The sequence below is a fragment of the Salvelinus alpinus genome, chromosome 25 (assembly GCF_045679555.1).
Source record: "Salvelinus alpinus chromosome 25, SLU_Salpinus.1, whole genome shotgun sequence".
In the NCBI taxonomy this organism is placed as follows: domain Eukaryota; kingdom Metazoa; phylum Chordata; class Actinopteri; order Salmoniformes; family Salmonidae; genus Salvelinus; species Salvelinus alpinus.
The window spans coordinates 33440305-33464999 of NC_092110.1; the positions used below are offsets into that span (position 1 = coordinate 33440305).

A 24695-nucleotide genomic window follows, 5' to 3' on the forward strand; every position below is an offset into this window, starting at 1 on the left:
AAGTTAACTAATAGTCATGCCAAGTTAACTAATAGTTGTAGTCATGCCAAGTTAACTAATAGTCGTAGTCATGCCAAGTTAACTAATAGTCGTAGTCATGCCAAGTTAACTAATAGTCATGCCAAGTTAACTAATAGTCGTAGTCATGCCAAGTTAACTAATAGTCATGCCAAGTTAACTAATAGTCGTAGTCATGCCAAGTTAACTAATAGTCATGCCAAGTTAACTAATAGTCGTAGTCATGCCAAGTTAACTAATAGTCGTAGGCATGCCAAGTTAACTAATAGTCATGCCAAGTTAACTAATAGTCATAGTCATGCCAAGTTAACTAATAGTCGTAGTCATGCCAAGTTAACTAATAGTCATGCCAAGTTAACTAATAGTCATGCCAAGTTAACTAATAGTCATAGTCATGCCAAGTTAACTAATAGTCGTAGTCATGCCAAGTTAACAAATGGTCATAGTCATGCCAAGTTAACTAATAGTCGTAGTCATGCCAAGTTAACTAATAGTCGTAGTCATGCCAAGTTAACTAATAGTAATGCCAAGTTAACAAATGGTTATAGTCATGCCAAGTTAACAAATGGTCATAGTCATGCCAAGTTAACTAATAGTCGTAGTCATGCCAAGTTAACTAATAGTCATGCCAAGTTAACAAATGGTTATAGTCATGCCAAGTTAACTAATAGTCATAGTCATGCCAAGTTAACTAATGGTCGTAGTCATGCCAAGTTAACTAATAGTCGTAGTCATAGATGTCGCAATGTCAAACAACTGTCTCAGAGATAACGATCATGTCTAAACAACATTGTATTTCAAAATTTGACATTCCCAAAACATCGTGCTATCTCAAATGGTTTTTCAACCCCCAAGCAACAGTTTATCAATGTTAATTAATCTGATGCATAATGTTTGAGCAATCATAGTGCAACTGAAAATTCTCAAAGGATGTTTACAGAAAAATACTGCACCCAATTTATGTAGTGTTTCAGAGCCAGGAGGATAAATACCTCAGTCTACCTTTGGTCCGTCTGAGTCATTGATAATATTGTACACCATCCTAAGCCCTTACCGTCTAGCTAACCACAGTATTTACAAATTAACTTGACCGGGTGCTCAGTGGAAATGATGAGAAACCCTTACAACTTTTTTCTTGAATACACATGGAAAGAGTACATATTAGGAAAGTATTCAGACCCCTTCCCCTTTTCCACATTTTGTTATGTTACAGCCTTATTCTAAAATGGATTAAATTAAACAGTTTCCTCATCAATCTACACACAATACCCCATAAGACAAAGCGAAAACAGGTTATTAAACTTTTTTCTTCAACTTTATAAAAAATAAAAAAACAGAAATACCTTATTTACATAAGTATTCAGACCCTTTGCTATGAGACTCGAAATTGAGCTCAGGTGCGTCCTGTTTCCATTGATGATCCTTGAGATGTGTCTAGAACTTCATTGGACTCCACCTGTGGTAAATTCAATTGATTGGACATGATTTGGAAAGGCACACACCTGCCTATATTAGGTCCCACAGTTGACAAGGCATTTCAGAGCAAAAACCAAGCCATGAGGTCGAAGGAATTGTCCGTAGAGCTCCAAGACAGGATTGTGTCGAGGCACAGATCTAGGGAAGGGTAACAAAAAATGTCTGCAGCATTGAAGGTCCCCAAGAACACAGTGGCCTCCATCATTCTTAAATGGAAGAAGTTAGGAACCACCAAGACTTCCTAGAGCTGGCCACCCAGCCAAACAATCGGGGGAGAAGGGCCTTGATCAGGCAGGTGACCAAGAACCCGATGGTCACCCTGACAGAGCTCCAGAGTTCCTCTGTGGAGATGGGAGAACATTCCAGAAGGACAACCATCTCTGCAGCACTCCACCAATCAGGCCTTTATGGTAGAGTGGCCAGACGCCACTCCTCAGTAAAAGGCACATGACAGCCCACTTGGAATTTGCCAATAGGCACTAAAGTACTATCAGAACATGAGAAACAAGAATCTCTGGTCTGATGAAACCAAGATTCAACTCTTTGGCCTGAATGCCAGCATCACTTCTGGAAGAAACCTTGCACCATCCCTACTGTGAAGCATGGTGGTGGGTGTTTTTCAGCCGCAGGTACTGGTAGACTTGTCAGGATCGAGGGAAAAACCTGCTCCAGTGTGCTCAGGACCTCAGAATGGGGTGAAGGTTCACCTTGCAACAGGACAATGATCCCAAGCACACAGTCAAGACAACACAGGAGTGGCTCCAGGATAAGTCTTTGAATGTCCTTGAGTGACCCAGCCAGAGCCCGAACTTGAACCCGATTGAACATCTCTGGAGAAACCTGAAAATAACTGTGCAGTGACGCTCCCCATCCAACCTGACAGAGCTTGAGAGGATCTGCAGAGAAGAATGGGAGAAACTCCCCAAATAGAGGCTGTAATCGCTGTCAAAGGTGCTTCAACAAAGTACTGAGTAAAGAGTCTGAATACTTATGTGAATGTGATATTTCATATTTTTTTTATTATTAAATTTGCAACATTTTCTACAAACCAGCGTTTTGCTTTGTCCAAATGGGTATTGTGTGTAGATTGAGAGAAAAAAACAACATTTAATCCATTTTAGAATAAGGCTGTAATGTAACTAAATGTGGAAAAAGTCAAGGCGTCTGAATACTTTCCAAATGCACTGTACTGTACATGAATAGGTCCATTTAAGAGGCTGGGTCAAGAAGGCAATGTTCACCTCACAATAAATAATCCATATCTCAGTCTTTTGTCTTGAAAACAGAAACAATAATATGTTTTCTCTCTGCGTGGCTGCTATCCCTGTTAATGGAGTTACAGTGGTGTCCTGTTTCATATTCATGAGGGCATACTGTTGCAAAATGTAGCAAAAGTTTTGCCCTGAAAAACGAAAACTCGTGTTTCTTATTGGACAAGTTCAGGTAGTCGATCCCTGTTTCAGTCAGTGTTGTGCCGTTTGGTGCATAATGAAATCGAACATGTTGTGGTCTATCTGCAGCATGTGGCTGTGTTAGGGTAGTATGGTCCTTCCCCATTGGCCAGGCGTTAGGAGTAGATGGACCAGTAGATGATGTTGAACAGGACGTAGGAACCAGGGAAGACCATCCGTGAGTACTTGTCTATGGCGTGGGTGTCTATCCAAATGTTCACATAGCCTGGCCTCTTTACCTGGCCGGTGAGCTGGGGATCCCCCAGAACCACCTGGGCAAACATCCTCTCCTGCCTGCCTCCGTTCTCTGGCATTCCATAGTTCCCTGCGGTGCCATAGTTCCCTATATTGTTGACGTCCATGGTGGTGTAGCCAGTGATCTGGGGGTCGCACATGGCGTCGTCAGGGTTTCCGATGCCACATGTACACGGCAACTGTAGATAGCGGGGAGTAAAAAATAAAAAGGTTGAATTAAAGGACAATACTTTGAAACTGCAAAAACTTAAGTGGCTTTAAATCTACTGATGTCTAATGTATTTAGTAATTTTCGAGCTTAGGGCTTCTCAACAAGGTTGTTCGTGGCAGGAAAAGTTTTCAGGGGCTGTGTGAGTTACAATAGGCCATCAGACTGTTAAACAGCCATCACTAACATTGAGTGGCTGCTGCCAACATACTGACTCAACTCTAGCCACTTTAATAATGGAAGAATTGATGTAATAAATGTATCACTAGCCACTTTAAACAATGCCACTTTATATAATGTTTACATACCCTACATTACTCATCTCATATGTATATACTGTACTCTATACCATCTACTGCATCTTGCCTATGCCGTTCGGCCATCATTCATTCATATATTTTTATGTACATATTCTTATTCATTCCTTTACACTTGTGTGTATAAGGTAGTTGTTGTGAAATTGTTAGGTTAGATTACTTGTTAGATATTACTGCATGGTCGGAACTAGAAACACAAGCATTTCGCTACACTCGCATTAACATCTGCTAACCATGTGTATGTGACAAATAACATTTGATTTGATTTCCTCCTGAGGCATCTTATGCAGTTTCAGTTCCACATGCCACAACATTTGGCATATAGAGAAATATACAGCATGCAAAGTTGTTCTCCAGATGTAGTTCTAAAAATAAAAGTATACAGAAAAGCAGAAAAACATTTTATGCAAATGAAATGAAACAAACTGTACCCTCTCTCTTAGTTTCCTCTCTTTCCTTTCCTGCACGGTAGAGAGGTAGTTGACCGCTGCATACTCTATGACCGAGAGGAAGACAAACACGAAACTGACCCACAGGTAGATGTCCACCGCTTTGATGTAGGACACTCTGGGCATGGAGGCGTTGACTCCAGTGATGATGGTGGACATGGTGAGCACTGTGGTGATACCTGGACAGAGTCAAAAGACATTAGGGACAGTTACCCAGACACAGATCTCCATTGAAATAGCTTTTTAGTCCAGGTCTTGGCTTGATCTTTTACAGTTGATGTCAATCTTTATTTGGGGCACTGTCGAGACCAAGCAAACTTCCCAATCACTGTTGGAAAGACAGCAAGACTGTACTATATCTCAAATAAAACATGGAAATATCAATTTAGCCTAGAGCCAATAAAATGTCCTGGTCCTTCTGGCAAAGGCCTTTCCTACCCAAAGGGACCCTAGCGGGGACGGCCCGGCGGTCAATCCAGAAGGAGACCCAGGACAGCATGACCATGAGGGTGGCTGGGAAGTAGGTCTGGAGCAGGAAGAAGAAGACGTGACGTCGCAGGGTGAAGTGGATGTACAGACGGTTGTACCAGCCTGAGAAGAAAAAGAAACACAGCTGATATTCTACGCAGATCCAGTCCTATAATGTGTCTTTGTAATATCTACGTAATATCTACTCAATCTGTGACTTCAGGGTTACCTGTACTGCTATAGAAGGCCAGCTTTGTAGTGGTGTGAAACTTCTGGATGAGGAACTGGGATAAAGATATCCTCTCGTCTGTGTTCAGTGACTCGTTGCCTTTCTTCCAGTACAGCATGAGATCATCGTCCGTGTAAGCATCTGACGAGAGAATGTTCAAAAACCCCAATGAATACCTCATATAAATATGATTGCTTATCTTTGATCATGTGATAAAAACATAATCAAATGTCATCAGAGATGTGTAGGTAAATAGTAAAGTTGAGAGGTGCACTCACAGCTCTCTATTTCCAGCGAGCAGGTCTGTGTGTCTAGAGGGAAGCGACTCAGGTCCATGTTGCACATGGCCGTGACCGTGACTCTGTGAGAACAAAAGTGACATCAGAGCCTGACTTATGCCTGACCAGAATTTAATATGGATACAAAGTGATGATTATAATTGTGAATTGCTTTGATTAAAACAATCAAAGCAATTCACAATTATAATCATCACTTTGTATCCATATTAAATTCTGGTTGCCTTTATGCTGAGCTGTAGCTGAAATGGATCAATATGACTATTATAAGTTTACTTGAATAGGGTATGAAACAAAAAATGGCAGGTGAAGAAGTTTTTATCTCAATATCAAATAATTTCTGGGCAACAATTAAGTACCATATTTTAAAGTTTTTTTGTAATAATGGTAAAAAATTATGGAAATAGCTTTTGAGCAAAAAACTATTTCTTAAGCAATACTTTTGCTAGGTCTCAGCGGAGCGGGAAAGGGCACCAAAGCAGTGCATTAACCCCAGTTAGGATTGTGGTGCGGGGATCAATCCACCAGAGTGGAGGGGCCTAATGGGAGTGATATGTAACCTGAAAACTAGCTTTTATTGGGAGAGAAGTTTGGAACTCTCATTGTTATTGGTCTATTCATTTATGCCGCCTGATGATTTATCACCAAGCAAGCCAAAACTCCACCCATGCAAAACCTGCTGATTAGAATGTCCTATGTAGAAATAACACTGATTACATTTTCATATTTTGACAGTGTTAGTTTCATCAGCTGGTGTACAAATATGGTACAAAACACAGGAAAACAGAATTTTGAATCTACCGGGCCTAAAATAATTTAACAAAAAATTGTTGTTGGGGATTGAGACTGCTTTTCCAATGTCAACTCCATGTAGGTGATCTAGGTCTAATGGCTAGGAGTCTACAGAATGTTATATCCGATGTCACTGAAGGTTACATGAGGTCTCTATTTGGCGGCTGTCTTGTTTACAATTGGACTGGTGTTGATTAAATCTGTTCAATGAAGAACACTGGCAAGGGAAGGGAAAATGTTTGTCATACAGTCCTGATTACAACAGTGTTGTCCACCTGTCTCATGAAATGGCTGTCACTAAAAGGTCCTAACTTTGTCAGATAAATTATGTCATGCACCACCAGATCTATATTTATATCATCCATTCAATGAACTCATTGTCCAATTTAACAACCAAGGAGGGTTGCACACACAGGATCTGACATGTATAATTACTAAGTAGCATGTCCAATAGCTTTGTTTTGCTGTGCAACAAATAGACCTCCTTCATATGCCTCAATAATGTCACGGTCGTTGGTTGAATTAATGGACCAAAGCGCAGCGTGCATAGAGTTCCACATGTTTATTGGATGAAACTCACAGAAAACAATAAAGTGCAAAATGAAACGTGAAACTAATGTAGTGCTCGCAGGCAACTAGACATAGACAAGATCCCACAAAAACCCAGTGGGAAAAGGCTGCCTAAATATGATCCCCAATCAGAGACAACAATAGACAGCTGCCTCTGATTGGGAACCATACCAGGCCAACATAGAAATGAAAAAACTAGACTACCCACCCTAGTCACACCCTGACCTAACCAAAATAGAGAACAAAAAGGATCTCTGAGGTCAGGGCGTGACAGTACCCCCCCTCCAAAGGTGCGGACTCCGGCCGCAAAACCTGACTCTATAGGGGAGGGTCCGGGTGGGCATCTAGCCTCGGTTGCGGCTCCGGTGCGGGACGTAGACCCCGCTCCGCTCGTGGATACGCCCTCTTTGGTGGCGACTCTGGTGCGGGGATCGTCGCCGGAAGCTCCGGACCGTGGATCGTCGCCGGAGGAACCGGACTGTGGTTCGTCGCCGGAAGCTCCGGACCATGGATCGTTGCCGGAGGAACCGGACCGTGGATCGTTGCCGGAGGAACCGGACCGTGGATCGTTGCCGGAGGAACCGGACCGTGGATCGTTGCCGGAGGAACCGGACCGTGGATCGTCGCCGGGAACTCCGGACCGTAGATCGTCGCCGGGGACTCCGGACCGTGGATCATCACAGGAGGCTCCGGGCCATGGATCCTCACTGGAGGCTCTGAACTGTGAACCGTCACTGGAGGTTCTGGACTGCGAACCCTCGCTGGAGACTCTGGACTGGGAACCCTCGCTGGAGGCTCTGGACTGGGAACCATCGCTGGAGGCTCTGGACTGGGAACCCTCGCTGGAGGCTCTGGACTGGGAACCCTCGCTGGAGGCTCAGGACGTACTGGGCTGGGGAGACGCACAGGAGGCCTGGAACGTGGAGCCGGCACAGGAAGTACCGGGCAGGGGAGATGCACAGGAGGCCTGGTGCGTGGAGCCGGCACAGGATGTACTGGTCTGTGGAGGCGCACTGGAGGTCTGGAGCGTAGAGCTGGCACAACATGTCTTGGACAGATGATAACCTTCGCACGGCAAGTGCGAGGAGCTGGAACAGGACGCACTGGGCTGTGGAGGCGCACTGGAGACACGGGTCGTAAAACCGGCACACATTGTACCGGAACGGTGACACACACCTCAGGGCGAGTCCGTGGAGACGACACAGGACGTACCGGACTGGGAAGGCGCACTAGAGGCCAGATGCGTGAAACTGGTGCAAATGACACCGGACTGGTGTCACGCTCCTCAGCACGCCAGCTCTGCAGCGCTCTCAACGCCAACACCTCTCTCCGGAGTCTTTCGTCGAGTTCCTCACTTGACTCCCAGACTGGCTCTGGTTCACCCCTCGGCTCCGCTGATCACTCAGTGTGCCCCCTCCCCCCCACTTTTTCTCCCCCGGGCTATCTTTTGGGCTTGCGTCCTGTCCGCGAACCCTGGCGTCGTCGTTGTTCCTCCTTCATAGAAATGAAAAAAACTAGACTAACCACCCTAGTCACACCCTGACCTAACCAAAATAGAGAATAAAAAGGATCTCTAAGGTCAGGGCGTGACAGATAAGTCAACTTGAAAAGGATTTCAGCACTAAATCCAACACCCTTAAGGGTTAGTTATCAAACCAAGGTGGTGTTCAGCTAGCACAAAAACGTTCCGAAACGGGGTGCTATCGGAACCTGTCCAAAAGAAACGCTTGTTTCCGTGTTCCGTTGCAAAACCTTTTGCTATGGTGTGCCCTGATGCAGGATTTACCAAACTCAGTCCTGGGGCTACCCTGGGTGCACGTTTTGTTTTTTTCCCAGCCTAGCACTACACAACTGATTCAAATGATCAAAGCTTGAGTTGGTTATTTGATTCAGCTGTGTAGTGCTGGGGTGGGGCGATGAAACAACTGAGCCCCATTCATTTTCAATGAAGGGAAGGGAAGTGGGTGGGGGACTGTTGGGCAACACAAGCATAGATGCTTCAGCTTTATAGCCCCTGTAATCTGTCTGGGTTTCCCCTTCTGTCTGTGGTAACACTGCAGCTCCACTGTACGCGTTGCGTTGCGTCAATGTGACATTCTACCTGCTACACAGAGCCGTTTTCTCACCACCAAATATGGTAGTGAGAGGAAGACCAGTCGTGGGCAGTGGGAGAGGATGGAAGTAGGTAAAACTGGCCCAACATTTAGCACATTTTCTCATCAATGAAACATCTGATCTCAATAAATGTTTCTGTTTCCAGAACCAGAATCTGTTAGGAATCCAGTGCACAAAGTTTTATACACTTGACGCTTTGCCAAAGTAAAAAGAAAAAGGCATTGTTTAGAATGAGTGCAATGCCAAATTGAGTTTGTGCACACACACACTTCAGAGAGGAGGTGTTCCATAACGGAAATATACACATTTTTATAAACTTTTATTTGTTTAGGGTAGTCCAATTGAGACCAGGGTTTCATTCCCAATGGTGCTCTGAGTACAAACATTTTCTCACAACAGGAAGAATAATTTACATTACAATTAAAACAAGATTAATACAAATAACCATAAGGCACAACCTCAACACAACCATTAACAAATAAACCACTACAATAAATCAAAGCAACTAAACTACCCTAGCAGCACCAGGGAATCAATTTGAAAGGAATTTTGTAGGTTATTCCAACACTGGAGGGTACTAAAACTAAAAGAGCATTTACCTAAATTGGTCAAGACCAGAGGGACCTCAAGAGATAAATCCTGCGAGTGGGTTTGGTTGCTCATTCTTTTATACGTTAGCAACGAAGTTAGGTAAATTGTAAGCTTGTGTAGTAGGGCTTTGTAAACAAAAAGCGAGTAATGAATTGATCTATGGGACTTTAATGGGGATCAGCCAACGTTTTGATACAGAATTCAGTGGTGAGTATTAAACCTGTCACCAGTGATAAAACATATGGCGCTACAGTATGGTAGACAGCATCCAATGGTTTACGAGTAGTGGCTGCTGCAATCTGGTAAATGATGTCATCATAATCAAGAACTGGCAGGAAAGTTGACTGCACAATCTGCTTTCTGCTACTTAGGGAAAAACAAGATATATTTCAAAAAAATAAGCCCACTTTAAATCTTAAATAGATCAACAGTATGTTTTTTAAACATGAAGTCTTTGTCAATCCAAATGCCCAGATATTTGTTGGCAGGAACCCGATCAATGGGAGAACCATCCAATGAATATGTCACGCCCTGATCTGTTTCACCTGTCCCTGTGATTATCTCCACCCGCTCCAGGTGTCGCTTATTTTCCCCAGTGTATTTATCCCTGTGTTACCTGTCTCTCTGTGCTAGTTTGTCTTGTATGTTTAGTCAAGTCAACCAGCGTGTTTTTCCCCGTACTCCTTTTCTATTCTCTTTTGCTAGTCTTCTTGGTTTTGACCACTGCCTGACTCTGGACTACTTTCCCGCCTGCCTGATCACCCTGCCTGCCCTGACCTTGAATCTGCCTGCCTTTCGGTACCTATTGGACTCTGAACTGATTTTGACCTTTTGCCTGTACACGACCATTCTTGCCTACCCCTTTTTGGATTAATAAACATTGTAAGACTCCAACCATCTGCCTCCTGTGTCTGCATCTGGGTCTCGCCTTGTGCCTTGATAGAATACATATGTAGTCCATCTGAAACATTGCAAGAACTACAGAAAAACATGTATTTAGTTTTGCCTGCATTAAGTCCAAGTTTTAAACCAACCAGGGCTTTCTGTAAAGTAACAAGGTCAGATTGCATCTCTAACATAGCCTGGTCAGCAGTTGGGTCAATGGCAAATATAACAGTGCCGTCTGCATTCAGATGAATATTACACATTTTAACAGATAGACCAATATTATTTATATCAATGGTAAAGAGAACAGGTCCCAGTACTGACCACTGCGGTACACTTTTTGTGATATCCAGGAAACTAGACTTAACGCTATCAAAGATCACACATTTAGTCCTGTCTGACAGATACTTTTCAAACCACTTGCAAGCCTGATCCAGGCCTATTTCAGTCAACCTCTGAATAAGAATGTGATGGTCATTGGTATCGAAGGCCTTGGAAGGTCTATAAATAAGGCAGCACAATGATTTTTATGATCCAAGTTTAACACATCATCCAAAGCAAGTGTATCTGCTGAAACCGTGCTATGTCCAGGTCAAAAAACGGATTTGTGCACATTAAGAACAGAGGGAATAGTTTAAAAATGTTCTTAGGGGAAAGTTATTCAGAGATTCTAAAACTTTGGAAAGGCAAGAATTTGGAAATTGGACCGTAGTTATCTAAGTCAGAAGGATCTCCACCTTTGTATAAGGTGAGGACATGTGCCGCTTTCCAGATCTTAGGGATAACGCCAGAAACAATAGTCAAGTAAATAATACATGTCAGTGGTTCTACAATTAGTGGTGCAGAGAGAGCTCCATTAAGAACACATGCTACAACATACCAATAGGATCTCGCTAGCTCATGCTTGGCTTTTCCTACCTCCTTGCTTGTTCTGCACACAATCCGTTATTTGCACCTACTGTAAACGACACAGATTAACTTTCTTCGCGAAGTTGTAAATATCAGAGCATGTTGTTATTTCTCATTATTTCAATTCACAAGAAAGAATGAACATGTGAGAATTGAACCTCTGCTATTCTTAAGCTTGGATGCCGCCTTTGGACGTGATGCAATGCGTGCGCAACACGGGCAGTACAGCAGCTTTCATTGATTTCAAAGGAAGTATTTCCTCAATGGCTGATGGCTCCTGGCAATGCTGGACGCCCGGTGGCTATAGTGTAGCAGGGCCGTAACACAGTGGAGCTACCTCAGACTGTAAAGCACGTTGCCGTCAGGGTACACCCTCAGCATGACGTTGTCCGTGGTGGTGTCATGGATGAAGGACCTCTTGGAGTGGACGAAGAACATGTCAGGAACCCAGATCTTCTTGGCCAGCCTGCTGTCAAAGGTCATGCTCTGGTTATTGGTACTGGTGAAGGACAGGCGCTCGTCCTTCCAGTAGTGCCTCAGGTACAGGGTCATGGTGAAGTCCTGAAACAACACAGCAGGTTGGTGGGGGTGGTGGGAGTGGGGGTAGGAGTGGTGGTGGGGGTGTTGGTGGTGGGAGTGGTGATGGTGGGGGTGTTGGTGGTGATGAGAGTGGCGGTGGTGGTGGTGGCTGTGTTGGTGGTGGTGGTGGTGTTGGTGGTGTTGGTGTTGGAGGGATTGGTGATGTGATGGTGATGGTGGTGGTGGGAGTGGCGGTGGTGGTGGTGGTTATGTTGGTGGTGATGGTGGGGGTGTTGGTGGTGTTGGTGGTGGCGGTGGTGGTGGTGGTGGTGGTGGCTGTGTTGGTGGCTGTGTTGGCGGTGGTGTTGGTGGTGGCTGTGTTGGTGGTGGCTGTGTTGGTGGCTGTGTTGGCGGTGGTGTTGGTGGAGGTAGTGGTAGTGGTGGTGGTGGTGTTGGTAGTGGTGGTGTTGGTAGTGGTGGTGGTGGTAGTGGTGGTGGTGGTGGGAGTGGTGGGAGCGGTGGTAGTGGTGGTGGTGGTGGTGGTGGTAGTGGTGTTGGTGGTGTTGGTAGTGGTGGTGGTGGTAGCGGTGGTGGTGGTGGGAGCGGTGGTGGTGGTGGTAGCGGTGGTGGTGGTGGGAGCGGTGGTAGTGCTGTAGGACAATCACGCCTATTGATGAATATGCTATTTGGATGCAACATATGTGTTTGGAGGATTCTACATGTGAGGTACAGTATCTGAGTTGAGTATGCTTCATCTTTTGTCATTACATAATATTAATAAACGGCTTCTCTGGTTGAAAGCATTTTTCTAGATGGTGGAATACTTTTTCTAAAGTTTTGGGAAAAGATTTAGCCTGGTCAAGCAGACTAACGGCTGTGCTCACGTTTCTGTTTTACAAACAGAATGTGAGCTATTGTGCGATCAGTCTCGTTCCACCAGGTTAGGAAGGATTACCCTTCACTGTGTAAAGAGACTGAAATCCCACTCACCATATCCACTTCAGAGATTGTGTCCAGACTTTCAACCTGAACATCTACCCCAACTGGAATAGGGGGTCCTGTAATTAAATAAAATTGCATTAATATAAATTTCAATGAGAGATTAGATTTCCAGAATTAATTGACTATCCTGGACCTCTGTTCAAAAACCTTTTTAAAACATGTTGTGTTTTACAAGTGCAGTACCATTTATCCTTCATTTCCTTCACGCATTGCTATAATGGATACTTTAATTTAATTAAATGCATTTTATTTAACCTTTATTTAACTAGGCAAGTCAGTTAAGAACGAATTATTATTTAATGATGGCAAAAAATGCAAAAGGCCTCCTGCAGGGATTAAAAAAAAAAAAAGTATAAATATAGGACAAAACACACATCACGACAAGACAGACAACACAACACTACATAAAGAGAGACCTAAGACAACAACATAGCAAGTCAGCAACACACGACAACACAGCATGGTAGCAACACATCATGGTAGCAGCACAAAACATGGTACAAACATTATTGGGCACAGACAACAGCACAAAGGACAAGAAGGTAGAGACAACGATACATCATGCAAAGCAGCAACAACTGTCATTAAGAGTGCCCATGATTGAGTGAATGAAGAGATTGAGATTTAGCTGTTCAGTTTGAGTGTTTGTTGCAGCTCGTTCCAGTCGCTAGCTGCAGCAAAATGAAAAGACGAGCGACCCAGAGATGTGTGTGCTTTGGGGACCTATAACAGAATGTGACTGGCAGAACGGATGTTGTACGTGGAGGATGAGGGCTGCAGTAGATATCTCAGATAGGTGGAAGTGAGGCCTAAGAGGCTTTATAAATGAGCATCAACAAGTGGGTCTTGCGACAGGTATACAGAGATGACCAGTTTACAGAGGAGTATAGAGTGCAGTGATGCAGTGATGGTGGGGGTGGAATGCTCTACTTTCTGGCTACCCGGATAAAGCACTAAATAAACTTCAGTTAGTGCTAAACACGGCTGCTAGAATCTTGACTAGAACCAAGAAATTTGATCATATTACTCCAGTGCTAGCCTCTCTACACTGGCTTCCTGTTAAGGTAAGGACTGATTTCAAGGTTTTACTGCTAACCTACAAAGCATTACATGGGCTTGCTCCTACCCATCTTTCCGATTTGGTCCTACACGTACGCTACGGTTACAAGACGCGGGCCTCCTAACTGTCCCTATAATTTCTCAGCCAACAGCTGGAGGCAGGGCTTTCTCCTATAGATCTCCATTTTTATGGAACGGTCTGCCTACCCATGTGAGAGACGCAGACTCGGTCTCAACCTTTAAGTCTTTATTGAAGACTCATCTCTTCAGTAGGTCCTATGATTGAGTGTAGTCTGGCCCAGGAGTGTGAAGTTGAAAGGAAAGCACTGGAGCAACGAACCACCCTTGCTGTCTCTGCCTATCCGGTTCCCCTCTCTCGACTGGGATTCTCTGCCTCTAAACCTATTACAGGGGCTGAGTCACTGGCTTACTGGTGCTCTTCCATGCCATCCCTAGGAGGGGTGCGTCACTTGAGTAGGTTGAGTCACTTACGTATCTTCCTGTCTGGGTTGGCGCACCCCCTTGGGTTGTGCCGTGGCGGAGATCTTTGTGGGCTATCCTCGGCCTTGTCTCAGGATGGTAAGTTGGTGGTTGAAGCTTTCCCTCTAGTGTTGTGGGGGCTGTGCTTTGGCAAAGTGGGTGGGGTTATATTCTGCCTGTTTGGCCTTGTCCGGGGTATCGTCAGCCTCCAGTATTTATGCTGCAGTAGTTTATGTGTCGGGGGGCTAGGGTCAGTCTGTTATATCTGGAGTATTTCTCCTGTCTTATCCGGTGTCCTGTGTGAATTTAAGTATGCTCTCTCTAATTCTCTTGCTTTCTTTCTTGCTTTCTTTCTTGCTTTCTTTCTTGCTTTCTTTCTTGCTTTCTTTCTTGCTTTCTTTCTTGCTTTCTTTCTTGCGTTCTTTCTTGCTTTCTTTCTTGCTTTCTTTCTTGCTTTCTTTCTTGCGTTCTTGCTTGCGTTCTTGCTTGCTTTCTTTCTTGCGTTCTTGCTTGCTTTCTTTCTTGCTTTCTTTCTTGCTTTCTTTCTTGCTTTCTTTCTTGCTTTCTTTCTTGCTTTCTTTCTTGCTTTCTTTCTTGCGTTCTTTCTTGCTTTCTTTCTTGCGTTCTTTCTTGCGTTCTTTCTTGCGTTCTTGCTTGCTTTCTTTCTTGCGTTCTTGCTTGCTTTCTTGCTTGCTTTCTTGCTTGCTTTCTTGCTTGCTTTCTTGCTTGCTTTCTTGCTTGCTTGCTTTCTTGCTTGCTTTCTTGCTTTCTTGCTTGCTTGCTTGCTTGCTTTCTTTCTTTCTTTCTTTCTGAGAACCTGAGCCCTAGGACCATGCCTCAGGAATACCTGGCATGATGACTCCTTGCTGTCCCCAGTCCACCTAGCTGTGCTGCTGCTCCAGTTTCAACTGTTCTGCCTGCGGCTATGGAACCCTGACCTATTCACCGGATGTGCTACCTGTCCCAGACCTGCTGTTTTCAACTCTCTAGAAACCGCAGGGGCGGTAGAGATACTCTGAATGATCGGCTATGAAAAGCCAACTGACATTTACTCCTGAGGTGCTGAACCATCAAACAGGCAAAGCGTCAATACAGGACTAAGGTCAAATCATACTACACATACATCTATGGACTGCTTGGACCATGTTAGTTTGTTGGTGATGTGGACGCCAAGGAACTTGAAACTGCATTGTTGGTTAAGGGCTTGTAAGTAAGCATTTCACTGTAAGGTCTACACCTGTTGTATTCAGCGCATGTGACAAATAACATTTAATTTTATTTGGTGACAGGCAGTGGCTGAGACAGCAGATTTTCTGACGTAATACACTGCGCTCTTTGAGAGATGTAGTTAGCAAACCAGGCCAAAGACCCCTTAGAGACACCAATACTCCTTAGCCGGCCCACAAGAATGTAATGGTCTACCGTATCAAAAGCTTTGGCCAAGTGCTTCAATAATCATTGATTCTAGCACAAAGAACATCACGTATTGTGACTATACTATGTGTAATACAATATACAGTACTTTCATTCAGTCAGTGTAAGCCTAATGCAAAAAATACACTACAATAAATTCAGTGCTGCATTGTCAGCCAATGGATTTGCTTGTGCCATGATGGGCTGGATTCTATTTTTTAAAACTGTTTTAACCTTCACTCTCCATCATCCGCCTTAGTACAGGAACACAATTAGGTCACAATGGATCACAGTTGTTGCAGCCGCAAACATCTGGATGCCTTTCCAATCTCTCTTTTTTAGATCTACTTTCTCAATAGGAGAGGGGTCATTCATAGTGTGATGTTTTTTAGACTCAGATTGCACTTACAGCTGTTTATGTTTATGTATTCATAAAAAAAGACATATTTGGCCCTTGTTCTGGTTCATGAATATCACATGCATTCTAAAGTAACGCACATGTTGCTTGATCCATGGGCTTGCGTGGGTGCTCTGAAACACATTTTGTCATTTGGCCTCGAACATCATTGTATCTCTATGTTTGAACTAAGAAGGTCATCCTAAAGGTATTATGGATTCCCAACATGTAAATAACTCAAAAAGTAAATTTAACCTTAACATGAGACCACTGGGCACACATGAGTTGAATCAACGTTGTTTCAATGTAATTTGTCAACGTATTGTGACGTGGAATCAACATGAAAAATACATTGGATTGCGGAAAAGTAATCAACCAGTACTGATTTCATCTAATTTCAATCAGCATTGTAAACATTGAAATTAGGGTAGAACTTGTACTTAAATACATTGACTTAACCTGACTTACAGGTTGTTACATCAATCTAATTTCAACATAATCATCATGTAGAAACATAAAAAAACATATTTTTTATCCTGTATTTAATATACTGTATATTTAAATTATTTTGAATCTCATATTTGATTAGACATATTGTATGTTATTTAACCTTGTTTCAATGTTGATAGTAAAATGGTATGTTATGCCATCAACCTAAATAAAGATATATTGAAATAAAATGTCAAACCACAGTCCAACGCTTCCTGCCTGAACAATGACAATTCAATATCCAGTTAGACTACAAAGTAATTATTAATGTTGTTGGATTCACATCTCCATATCAACCAAAAATCTAAGCTAAAGAATAGCACTAAATCAAATGAAACTTTATATGCACTTCAAATAAAGTTTGATTTGATTTAGTCCTTTTCTTCAACTTAGGTTTTTGGTTGAGATGGAGACATGAATCCAACATATTAATAACTTATATATTAAATGTGAAATCAGCCAACCATCCTTCACATACAAGACAATATCCTAAGGTACACATTTTCTATTCATATTATGAATTCATCCTATTTATAGGGCTAATGGTAACTAGGATCCAATCAACCATGGATGAATGATAATATACCTGACTACACGTTGAAATGATGGTGTCCTCTGTTGGGCAAATCGGATTTCAATGTAGCCTACATAAACCCAACCTCACTCCAAATTTACTTTCACATACAGCTTGTGAAGTAAGAAAAGTTAGAAGAGTTACTTTCAACTATTCAATGTGATTTACGCGAATGAGTATGGAAGCTGATGTGTCTAGTGTGTTGACGTGATAGCTTGGCAGAAATGTTCACAGCTCGCTTCCAAAGCTAAGCAAGGTACATTGAGGTAGGTATCTGGAATGTGATTTGTTCTCACTGAAGTGCATTACCCCTCTTATACCAGTAGGAGTCACTGTTCAGGCAGTAATTTTGGCTTCATATTTTATTTCAAAAGGGGGATACCTAGTCAGTTGTACAACTGAATGCATTCAACTGAAATGTGTCTTCCGCATTTAACCCAACCCCTCTGAATCAGAGAGGTGTGCGGGGCTACCTTAATCGACATCCACGTCTTCGGCGCCGAGGGAACAGTGGGTTAACTGCCTTTTCTGGGGGCAGAAAAACTGATTTTTACCTTGTCAGCTCGGGGATGCGATCCAGCAACCTTTCGATATACCTCTTTATTTAGGTTGATGGCATTACGTTGAAACAATTACATTGATTCAAACATATTATTTTATTATCAACATTGAAACAAGGTGAAATAAACTATGTCTAATCAAATATAAAATGTTACATACGTTCAACCCCGCAATATACATAGAGTATACCTCCCCATGAAAAACCCAGCAGCGTTGCAGTTCTTGACACAAACCGGTGCATCTGGCAACTACTACCATACCCTGTTTGAAGGCACTTAAATTTTTTTGTCTCGCCCATTCACCCTCTGAATGGCACACATACACAATCCATGTCGCAACTGTCTCAAGGCTTAAAAATTATTCTTTAACTGTCTCCTCCCTTTCATCTACACTGATTGAAGTGGATTTAACAATTGACGTCAATAAGGGATCATAGCTTTCACCTGGATTCAACTGGTCAGTCTATGTCATGGAAAGAGCATGTTTTGTATACTCAGTGTATATTGAATATAGGATGAAAAGATTTTGAACGTTTCCATGTGGAATTTCAACAAATGCATAGATCCAATTATTATGTTGAAATTACAGAAGATTTATGTAAATCAATGTATATCCCCAGTGGGATATGTCCTGTAATCCCACAACAGCAAATCCCCTGTACGATGACCATGAAACCACAAACACTCTGTCCCACAAACATCCGTGTTAAAAGAGAGAGTACAGATATAGGATCTTAATTTGAGACAGTTTGCTACAGCAGGAAAATAGTCCTGCAGCAACAGGAAATGTGAAATATTATGTGGATTATAATGAATGGACATTTTTTTTAGGGGTTCATGAAAATTCTCAGCAACAAAAGAGTGATCAAATTAAGATCCTACATCTGTACTAGCATGACAATATACATCTTTCCATGTTGTGGTGTCATTAGGGCTTCTAGAGGGCTGAGCTGATAAGACCATTGGATAGATTGTCTGACCCTGTTTAAAGGAAAAAAGGAGTTTGTGTTGGTGCTCTAAGCAACATCAAAACAGCAAACACAACTAAAGGGAGTCAGTAAACCATTTGTGCATTACCATCAAAGTAATTAATGTTGATGCAGGGTAGGTACAAAGCTTAAGTGGAGCATGTTTTTCACATACTAAACCTGATGATTTTACTAGGTAGAAATATACACATTATATGACTCCTGTAAAGTCTTACCTCCAAATGCTGGTCGCATGGTAAAGTCATGGTCATCTATTCTTAAGAGCTGCTCAGATTTTGTCATGGGAGATTTTGTCATGTCTGGACCTCGTTTTAGGATTGGGCTGTAGTGAGGAAAAGAGGTTGTCTTTTTAGAGTTAGGCTATAAGTTGAGGATCTCTTTTTTCAATGTTGTACACTGTCAAGTATGATAGCATTTTACAATATCAGGTTTGCTGTATTTACAATATCAAATGTATTGATAAAACCTTTCCTGTCATGCTTCAAGTTGGCAAACCACTTTTGCTGATCAGTGTTTTGTACAATGACATTGAACTCTAACCTTGCGGTCTTGCTGTGAGCTCCTCCATCATCCATTCTTGATGTTTCTCTCCTGGATCTGTTGATGAAAAATATTTGAACACATCAATCAACAATTAGTAAACTATACATATCTATATACACATCAATTACACAATACATAGCTATATACAGTACACATTATTACACTATACATCAAAAGAAAAGATAAAACACGAAAAGAAAAACACAATCATATGAAACAAACACATTCTTCAGTAAAATGGCCCTCTAACGTTGTTAATTGTTTTTGGGAAAGGAATAGTGACATTCACCTGGGCATAATGAAATGATCACAAAATGATTTCAAACAGCTTCTGGTCAAAATGGCAAGATGAAGTCCAGTATAGGTGATAGATATTCAATAAATGACACAGGAGTGGCACAGTTGGTAGCGCATGGCACTTTCAACGCCAGAGTTGAGGGTTTGAAACCCACAGGGGACCAGTATGAATTAAAATGCATGCACTCACTACTGTAAATCGCTCTGCATAAGAGCGTCGACGTAAGTATATAGTAACCTTGTAATGATAACCTTTAATCAAACTGAGACCGTTGTGAGGCTGAACTACAAAGCAAGTTTTGTGCAGTTTAGCAACAACAACAAATAAATAATTCAAAGAAGCAACAACCAGTGTAAGACACAGTAGAAATTGTTGTTATCATTATATTATATATTAACAATATATTATATTGTTGTTATCATTATCATGTTTTTTATAAAGCTAAGCAGAAATTTGTCTTTTACTCTCAACTTGACTCAAGGAGCCAAATCAGGCTGAATCGTTGCCATTTTCATCCCCAAAACACAAGGGCATGAGGGCATTCAGAAAAACACTTTTTCAAGAGAACGTCTCGTCAACGCTCAAAGGGATCCTACTTCTGAACGCTTGTCGCTCTGATAGCGTTATCCAGGTCACGGCAGAAACATAAAAAAATAATTAAAAAAATAGATTTTCCCCTAAAAACCCTCAACTGGATTAATGGGAGGCCTACGGGCGAGTGCATGCTGTGACAGTGCCCCACAGGCGTGCATGGTGAGAGGAGAACAGCAGACAGCGATATTATCTACCGTGACAATCAGACAGAGAGCAAGAGAGTGCGCTGCTGGGCGCTAACCGGTGTGGGCTGATGGGTAATGGGTGATATTCCTCTCTGTCCTCCCCAGCAGCTGGTTGATAATCCGCTTGGCACAAATGTATCTCCAATCCCCTCCAAGGGCCAGAGTCTAGAAAAGTCTCTCTGTGTGTGTGCGTATGCATGTGTGTTTGTGTGTGTGTGTGTGTGTGTGTGTGTGTGTGTGTGTGTGTGTGTGTGTGTGTGTGTGTGTGTGTGTGTGTGTGTGTGTGTGTGTGTGTGTGTGTGTGTGTGTGTGTGTGTGTGTGTGTGTGTGTGTGTGTGTGTGTGTGTGTGTGTGTGTGTGTGTGTGTGTGTGTGTGTGTGTGTGTGTGTGTCTGTCTGCAGAACACTGCCTTGGGGCTTCCTATAGCTCTGCTGTTGGTATACAGTTGCCTGCCTTTTCTGGCCTGACAGAGTCAACACCAGGGTCATTAATCAACTCCTGTTAAGTGCACATAACAAGGAAGAGCTCAGTTGAAAGTGCATCGCAGTTCACTGGTGCCAATTTAAACTCAGTTATTTTTTTCATTGCTCTGTCCGGATATCGGTTTGCTCCAGTTCCGTGATTGGATTCACAGCAGTCCAGTCATAACAAAACGTTGCATTTCTCAGAAGCTGATTGTACAATTGACTGTTGTTGTTATTTTCATGCCATTCAAGAGGACAGAGAATGCTTTTCATATGAACTTTAGAGAAACAGCTTTGGGGTGAGAGGTCGGGTTTAGTATACCATCAGTGTCTGTTAAGCTAAGCTAAGACTGTCTGATACTGCTTTGATGTACTGTGTTCTTTTGTTGTTTTTTGAAGAGAGAAAATTAACACATGTTCAAGTCCGTCGCCATATATGTTTATGGTGCCTGTTTCAAGTTATGTGTTGCTAACATTTTGGTTTCACTCACAGCAGTATACTGTGTTCCAATGTTACAAAATGTGTGGCATCTGTTCACGACCATAACATTTCCAATCTACATGAGAGAAAAAGTGGTTATCTACAACAATATCTGTGTAACTTTGAAATAAAGGACTTTTAATTTTCCTTGAAAATATAATTGTGATTGAATATCTTAACACAATATTTTATTTTTATTACATTTTTTAGTTAAATGAAAACCCACCTCAGTCTTCTCAAAACCTAACCCATTGGATAGAGGTGTATTTTTCAGCAACACAATGCAACAAATGTTTATGCCAAAGACACCAGAATGGCTTTCCAAGAGGTGTTGAGTGTTCAAGTCTCAGTCCAGACTTAAATTTGCTTGAAAATCAGAGACAAGGTTTATTTATATTGGTGTCCGTTAATGACTCCCAACCAAATTCAATGAGCCTAAGCAATTTTGACAAAAATGATGGATATACATGTATGTTGCCCTAAGAGTTGTGCAAAGTTGGTAGAATCTTATTTGAAATTATTCACAGCAATAATGGCTGCCAAAGGTGCTTCCACCACATATTAACTCAGGTTTGAAGACGTATGCAATCATTCAAGACCTCTTTGTTTTTTATTTTTAATACATTTTTAAAATGTTCTATAATTTTTCTTTCACTTTGAACATCTGGAGTAGGTTGTGTAGATTGGTAGAGGAACATCCAATTTTAATTCCTTTTTAGAATACATTTTAAGACTGTGCAAGGGGTGTGTAGACTTTCACTATCGACTGTAAAAATAGCTCAAAGAGCCATGATCACATGAGAGTGAAATTGTGTCTAAAGGAGACATGGTTTGTTGGATTAGGAAATTAAAGGGCCTTTGGAATGCACTAAGTGGATATAAATCACTCAAAGCTGATAGTGAGTCCAAAGGCACCCTGCAGTTTGGATGGGAAAAATCATTATCATCTTCACTAGAGATTAACAGGTGCACAGTTCTGTTTTTAGCATTGTACTGTAGGACTCGAGAGCTCTTACATTTTAGGAATATTTCATATTTTGCAGGTTATTATTGTTGTGTATAATAACGTGCATTTTAATGTGTAGGCCTATATGAATGTGTAGTTTGATGTATTTATTGTATGTGTAATGTGGTGCTATAGAGGGCTCATCTGAAAAAGAGACCTTGGTCTCAGCATTGACTCCCTGTCAAAATAAAGTTTATCTAAAATAATATTTAAATGTTTTATGAATCTGTAGGCAATATGGCCAGACAACATGTTATGGTATTTGCGGTTAATTATATCTGGGCTAGAAAATGTACTGTCCTAAGGCTATAACATTGCAACAACATCATCGCTCTTAAGTATCGTACTCTTTTTTTAAATATTTGCCTAAAATGACATACCCAAATCTAACTGCCTGTAGCTCAGGGCCTGAAGCAAGGATATGCATATTATTAATACCATTTGAGAGGAAACACTTTGAAGTGTGTGGAAATGTTAAATGAATGTAGGAGAATATAACACATAAGATCTGGTAAAAGATAACACAAAGAAAAAAACATGAATTTTTTTGTATTTTCATCTTTGAAATGCAAGAGAAAGGCCATAATATATTATTATAGTTTAGGCGCAATTTAGATTTTGGCCACTAGATGGAAACAGTGTGTGTGCAAAGTTTCAGATTGATCCAGTGAAGCATGGCAATACTGGACAATCAATATTTTGTACCAAGTCTGCCCAAATGTGTCGAATTGGTCAATTTATACATGTTCAAGTACATAACTATAGAGAACATACAAAAATGATATGGTAATACAACATTTAAGTTTACACATTCCAGGAATGTCATACATGATGGATCATTAGCTTATACACTAACTATCACACATCTAGATGGCCGGGCGGGGTGGGTGTGGAGCCAGAGACAGCAGGGGTTCAAACTGGAGAACCCAGTTCCTACATTTTAATATAAAGACAGATTTTATCAAACAAAACTATGCTACATTTTATCTCTGGGACCCTCAGGATGACGAATCAGAACAAGATTACTGAATGTAAGTACATTATTTACCTTCAGAGGTGAATGTATCAAACCAGTTGCCGTGATAAAAGTTTTTTGTTGTTATGCAATCTCCTCAAACAATAGCATGGTATTTTTCCACTGTAATTGCTACTGTAAATTGGACAGTGCAGTTAAATTAACAAGAATTTAAGCTTTCCCATATAAGACATGTCTATGTCCTGGAAAGTTTGCTGTTATTTACAACTGTCATTCTAATCACATTAGCGCACATTAGCTCAACCGTCCCGGTATAGAGACAATGATCCTGTATTAAAAGCAACCATTGTAGTAAATTTGCCATTCAGCTGTAACATACTGTACTGTATGTAATATACGGTATGCCTCATTGCCACTTAATCCATCAGTTCCACATAATTGGTTCTATATGTTGTTAACTGTATGCACTTCAAAGTATTGGTTGACCCTAGCCTGGTCCCAGGTCTGTTTGTGCGGTCTTGCCACCTCCTGTGGTTGCTGACATGTCAAAAACAGATAGGACCAGGCTAGGTTGAGTCAGGGCTCCATACATTTGTATCATAAACAGATCAGAATGATATTCATTCCATCCAATAGCGCCACATCCAGTCCAGCCACCCATGGAGCAACAGCCACAACATCCAACAATAGAACATTATTAGATACTGGAATATAGGTCCCCTCTCTAAATCCCCTTTCTGAATAAGTCTAAAATCACCTGGTGGGGGAGCAGAACAGGTGAGGACAACAGAACATTACCATCACCAAGTGGACATCTATTAAAAATACAGATTCACATTTTAACCCATGTCTAGATATAAAATGTCAATCAAAGGATAAATTCAATGCCATACATCCAGTCTGTGTTATGTATAGATCCTGGGATGGAATTTGCATTTACCTGCTTTGTTTGTAGGTCTCCAGCTTGTCACCTCTTTGATGAGCTGATCTCCCAGCAACCCCCATGAGGCAGACGCAGAACAGCACCAACACAGTATCCACCTGCATGGTGCACATACCTCTGTAGACCACTCAAACTCCAGTCAAATTCCACACCCTACCAGGGCTAACACCTCGTGGGTCCTGAGACATTGTCTTCAGCAGAACAGCATCGGGGCCGGGGAAGAAGCAGCAGCTCTGGCCTGACCAACAAACATCCCACGGTGCTTAATCTCCACAGTGGGAAAAAGCAATTTTGACTAAACCTATAAATCCTTGAGCATCAGATGGCACAGATTTGATCCCTCCAGTGGCGGATGTGGCTCATTCGCTCTGCCCTGTTGCTCTACTCTGCTCTGTACCGCCCAGACCAATTCTCATAATGATGCAGCGTGATCGTTTGGGAGGTCAATGGTAGGAGATAGATACAGGATCTGGTTCACACAGTCAGACACAGTCCCTGATGTGGAAGACTATTAAGTCCCTCAGCTGTGTGCCTATCAGTGCTTTTTTACTGAGACATGTTCAAGGGCTGCTAAAATACGGCTTCAGCCTGAGATTCGCAAACATAGATATGTGGGATTAGCCTACATACACAAAGAGATTGGTCTCTATTAGATAGGATTAACCTATTTCAACAAATAGTAGCCTTGATAATA

The 24695-nt window shown here is 42.0% G+C and overlaps 1 protein-coding gene across 1 annotated transcript; it reads right to left on the bottom strand.

Annotated features, from left to right (window-relative positions):
- Nucleotides 1-449: 449 nt before the first annotated feature.
- Nucleotides 450-24395, bottom strand: LOC139553837 (gamma-aminobutyric acid receptor subunit rho-1-like). Its single transcript, XM_071366569.1, has 10 exons — nucleotides 23999-24395; nucleotides 19052-19108; nucleotides 18727-18833; nucleotides 12539-12606; nucleotides 11367-11590; nucleotides 5150-5232; nucleotides 4872-5012; nucleotides 4613-4765; nucleotides 4157-4353; nucleotides 450-3379 (listed from the first exon to the last, which is right to left on the bottom strand). Exons 1-10 carry the CDS (start codon nucleotides 24112-24114, stop codon nucleotides 3062-3064), a joined length of 1464 nt encoding a protein of 487 aa, XP_071222670.1. The 5' UTR covers nucleotides 24115-24395; the 3' UTR covers nucleotides 450-3061.
- Between the last annotated feature and the right edge of the window lie 300 nt (nucleotides 24396-24695).

Bases quoted from the DNA above. Each gene is read 5' to 3' on its own strand.
- LOC139553837 (XM_071366569.1), bottom strand. From the start codon at position 24,114: ATGTGCACCATGCAGGTGGATACTGTGTTGGTGCTGTTCTGCGTCTGC. The intron at 18,834-19,051 runs GTTAGAGTTCAA...TCCTCACTACAG, and splicing joins GCTCACAGCAAGACCGCAAG to CCCAATCCTAAAACGAGGTC. The intron at 3,380-4,156 runs GTACAGTTTGTT...CGCTATCTACAG, and splicing joins AGAGGAAACTAAGAGAGAGG to TTGCCGTGTACATGTGGCAT.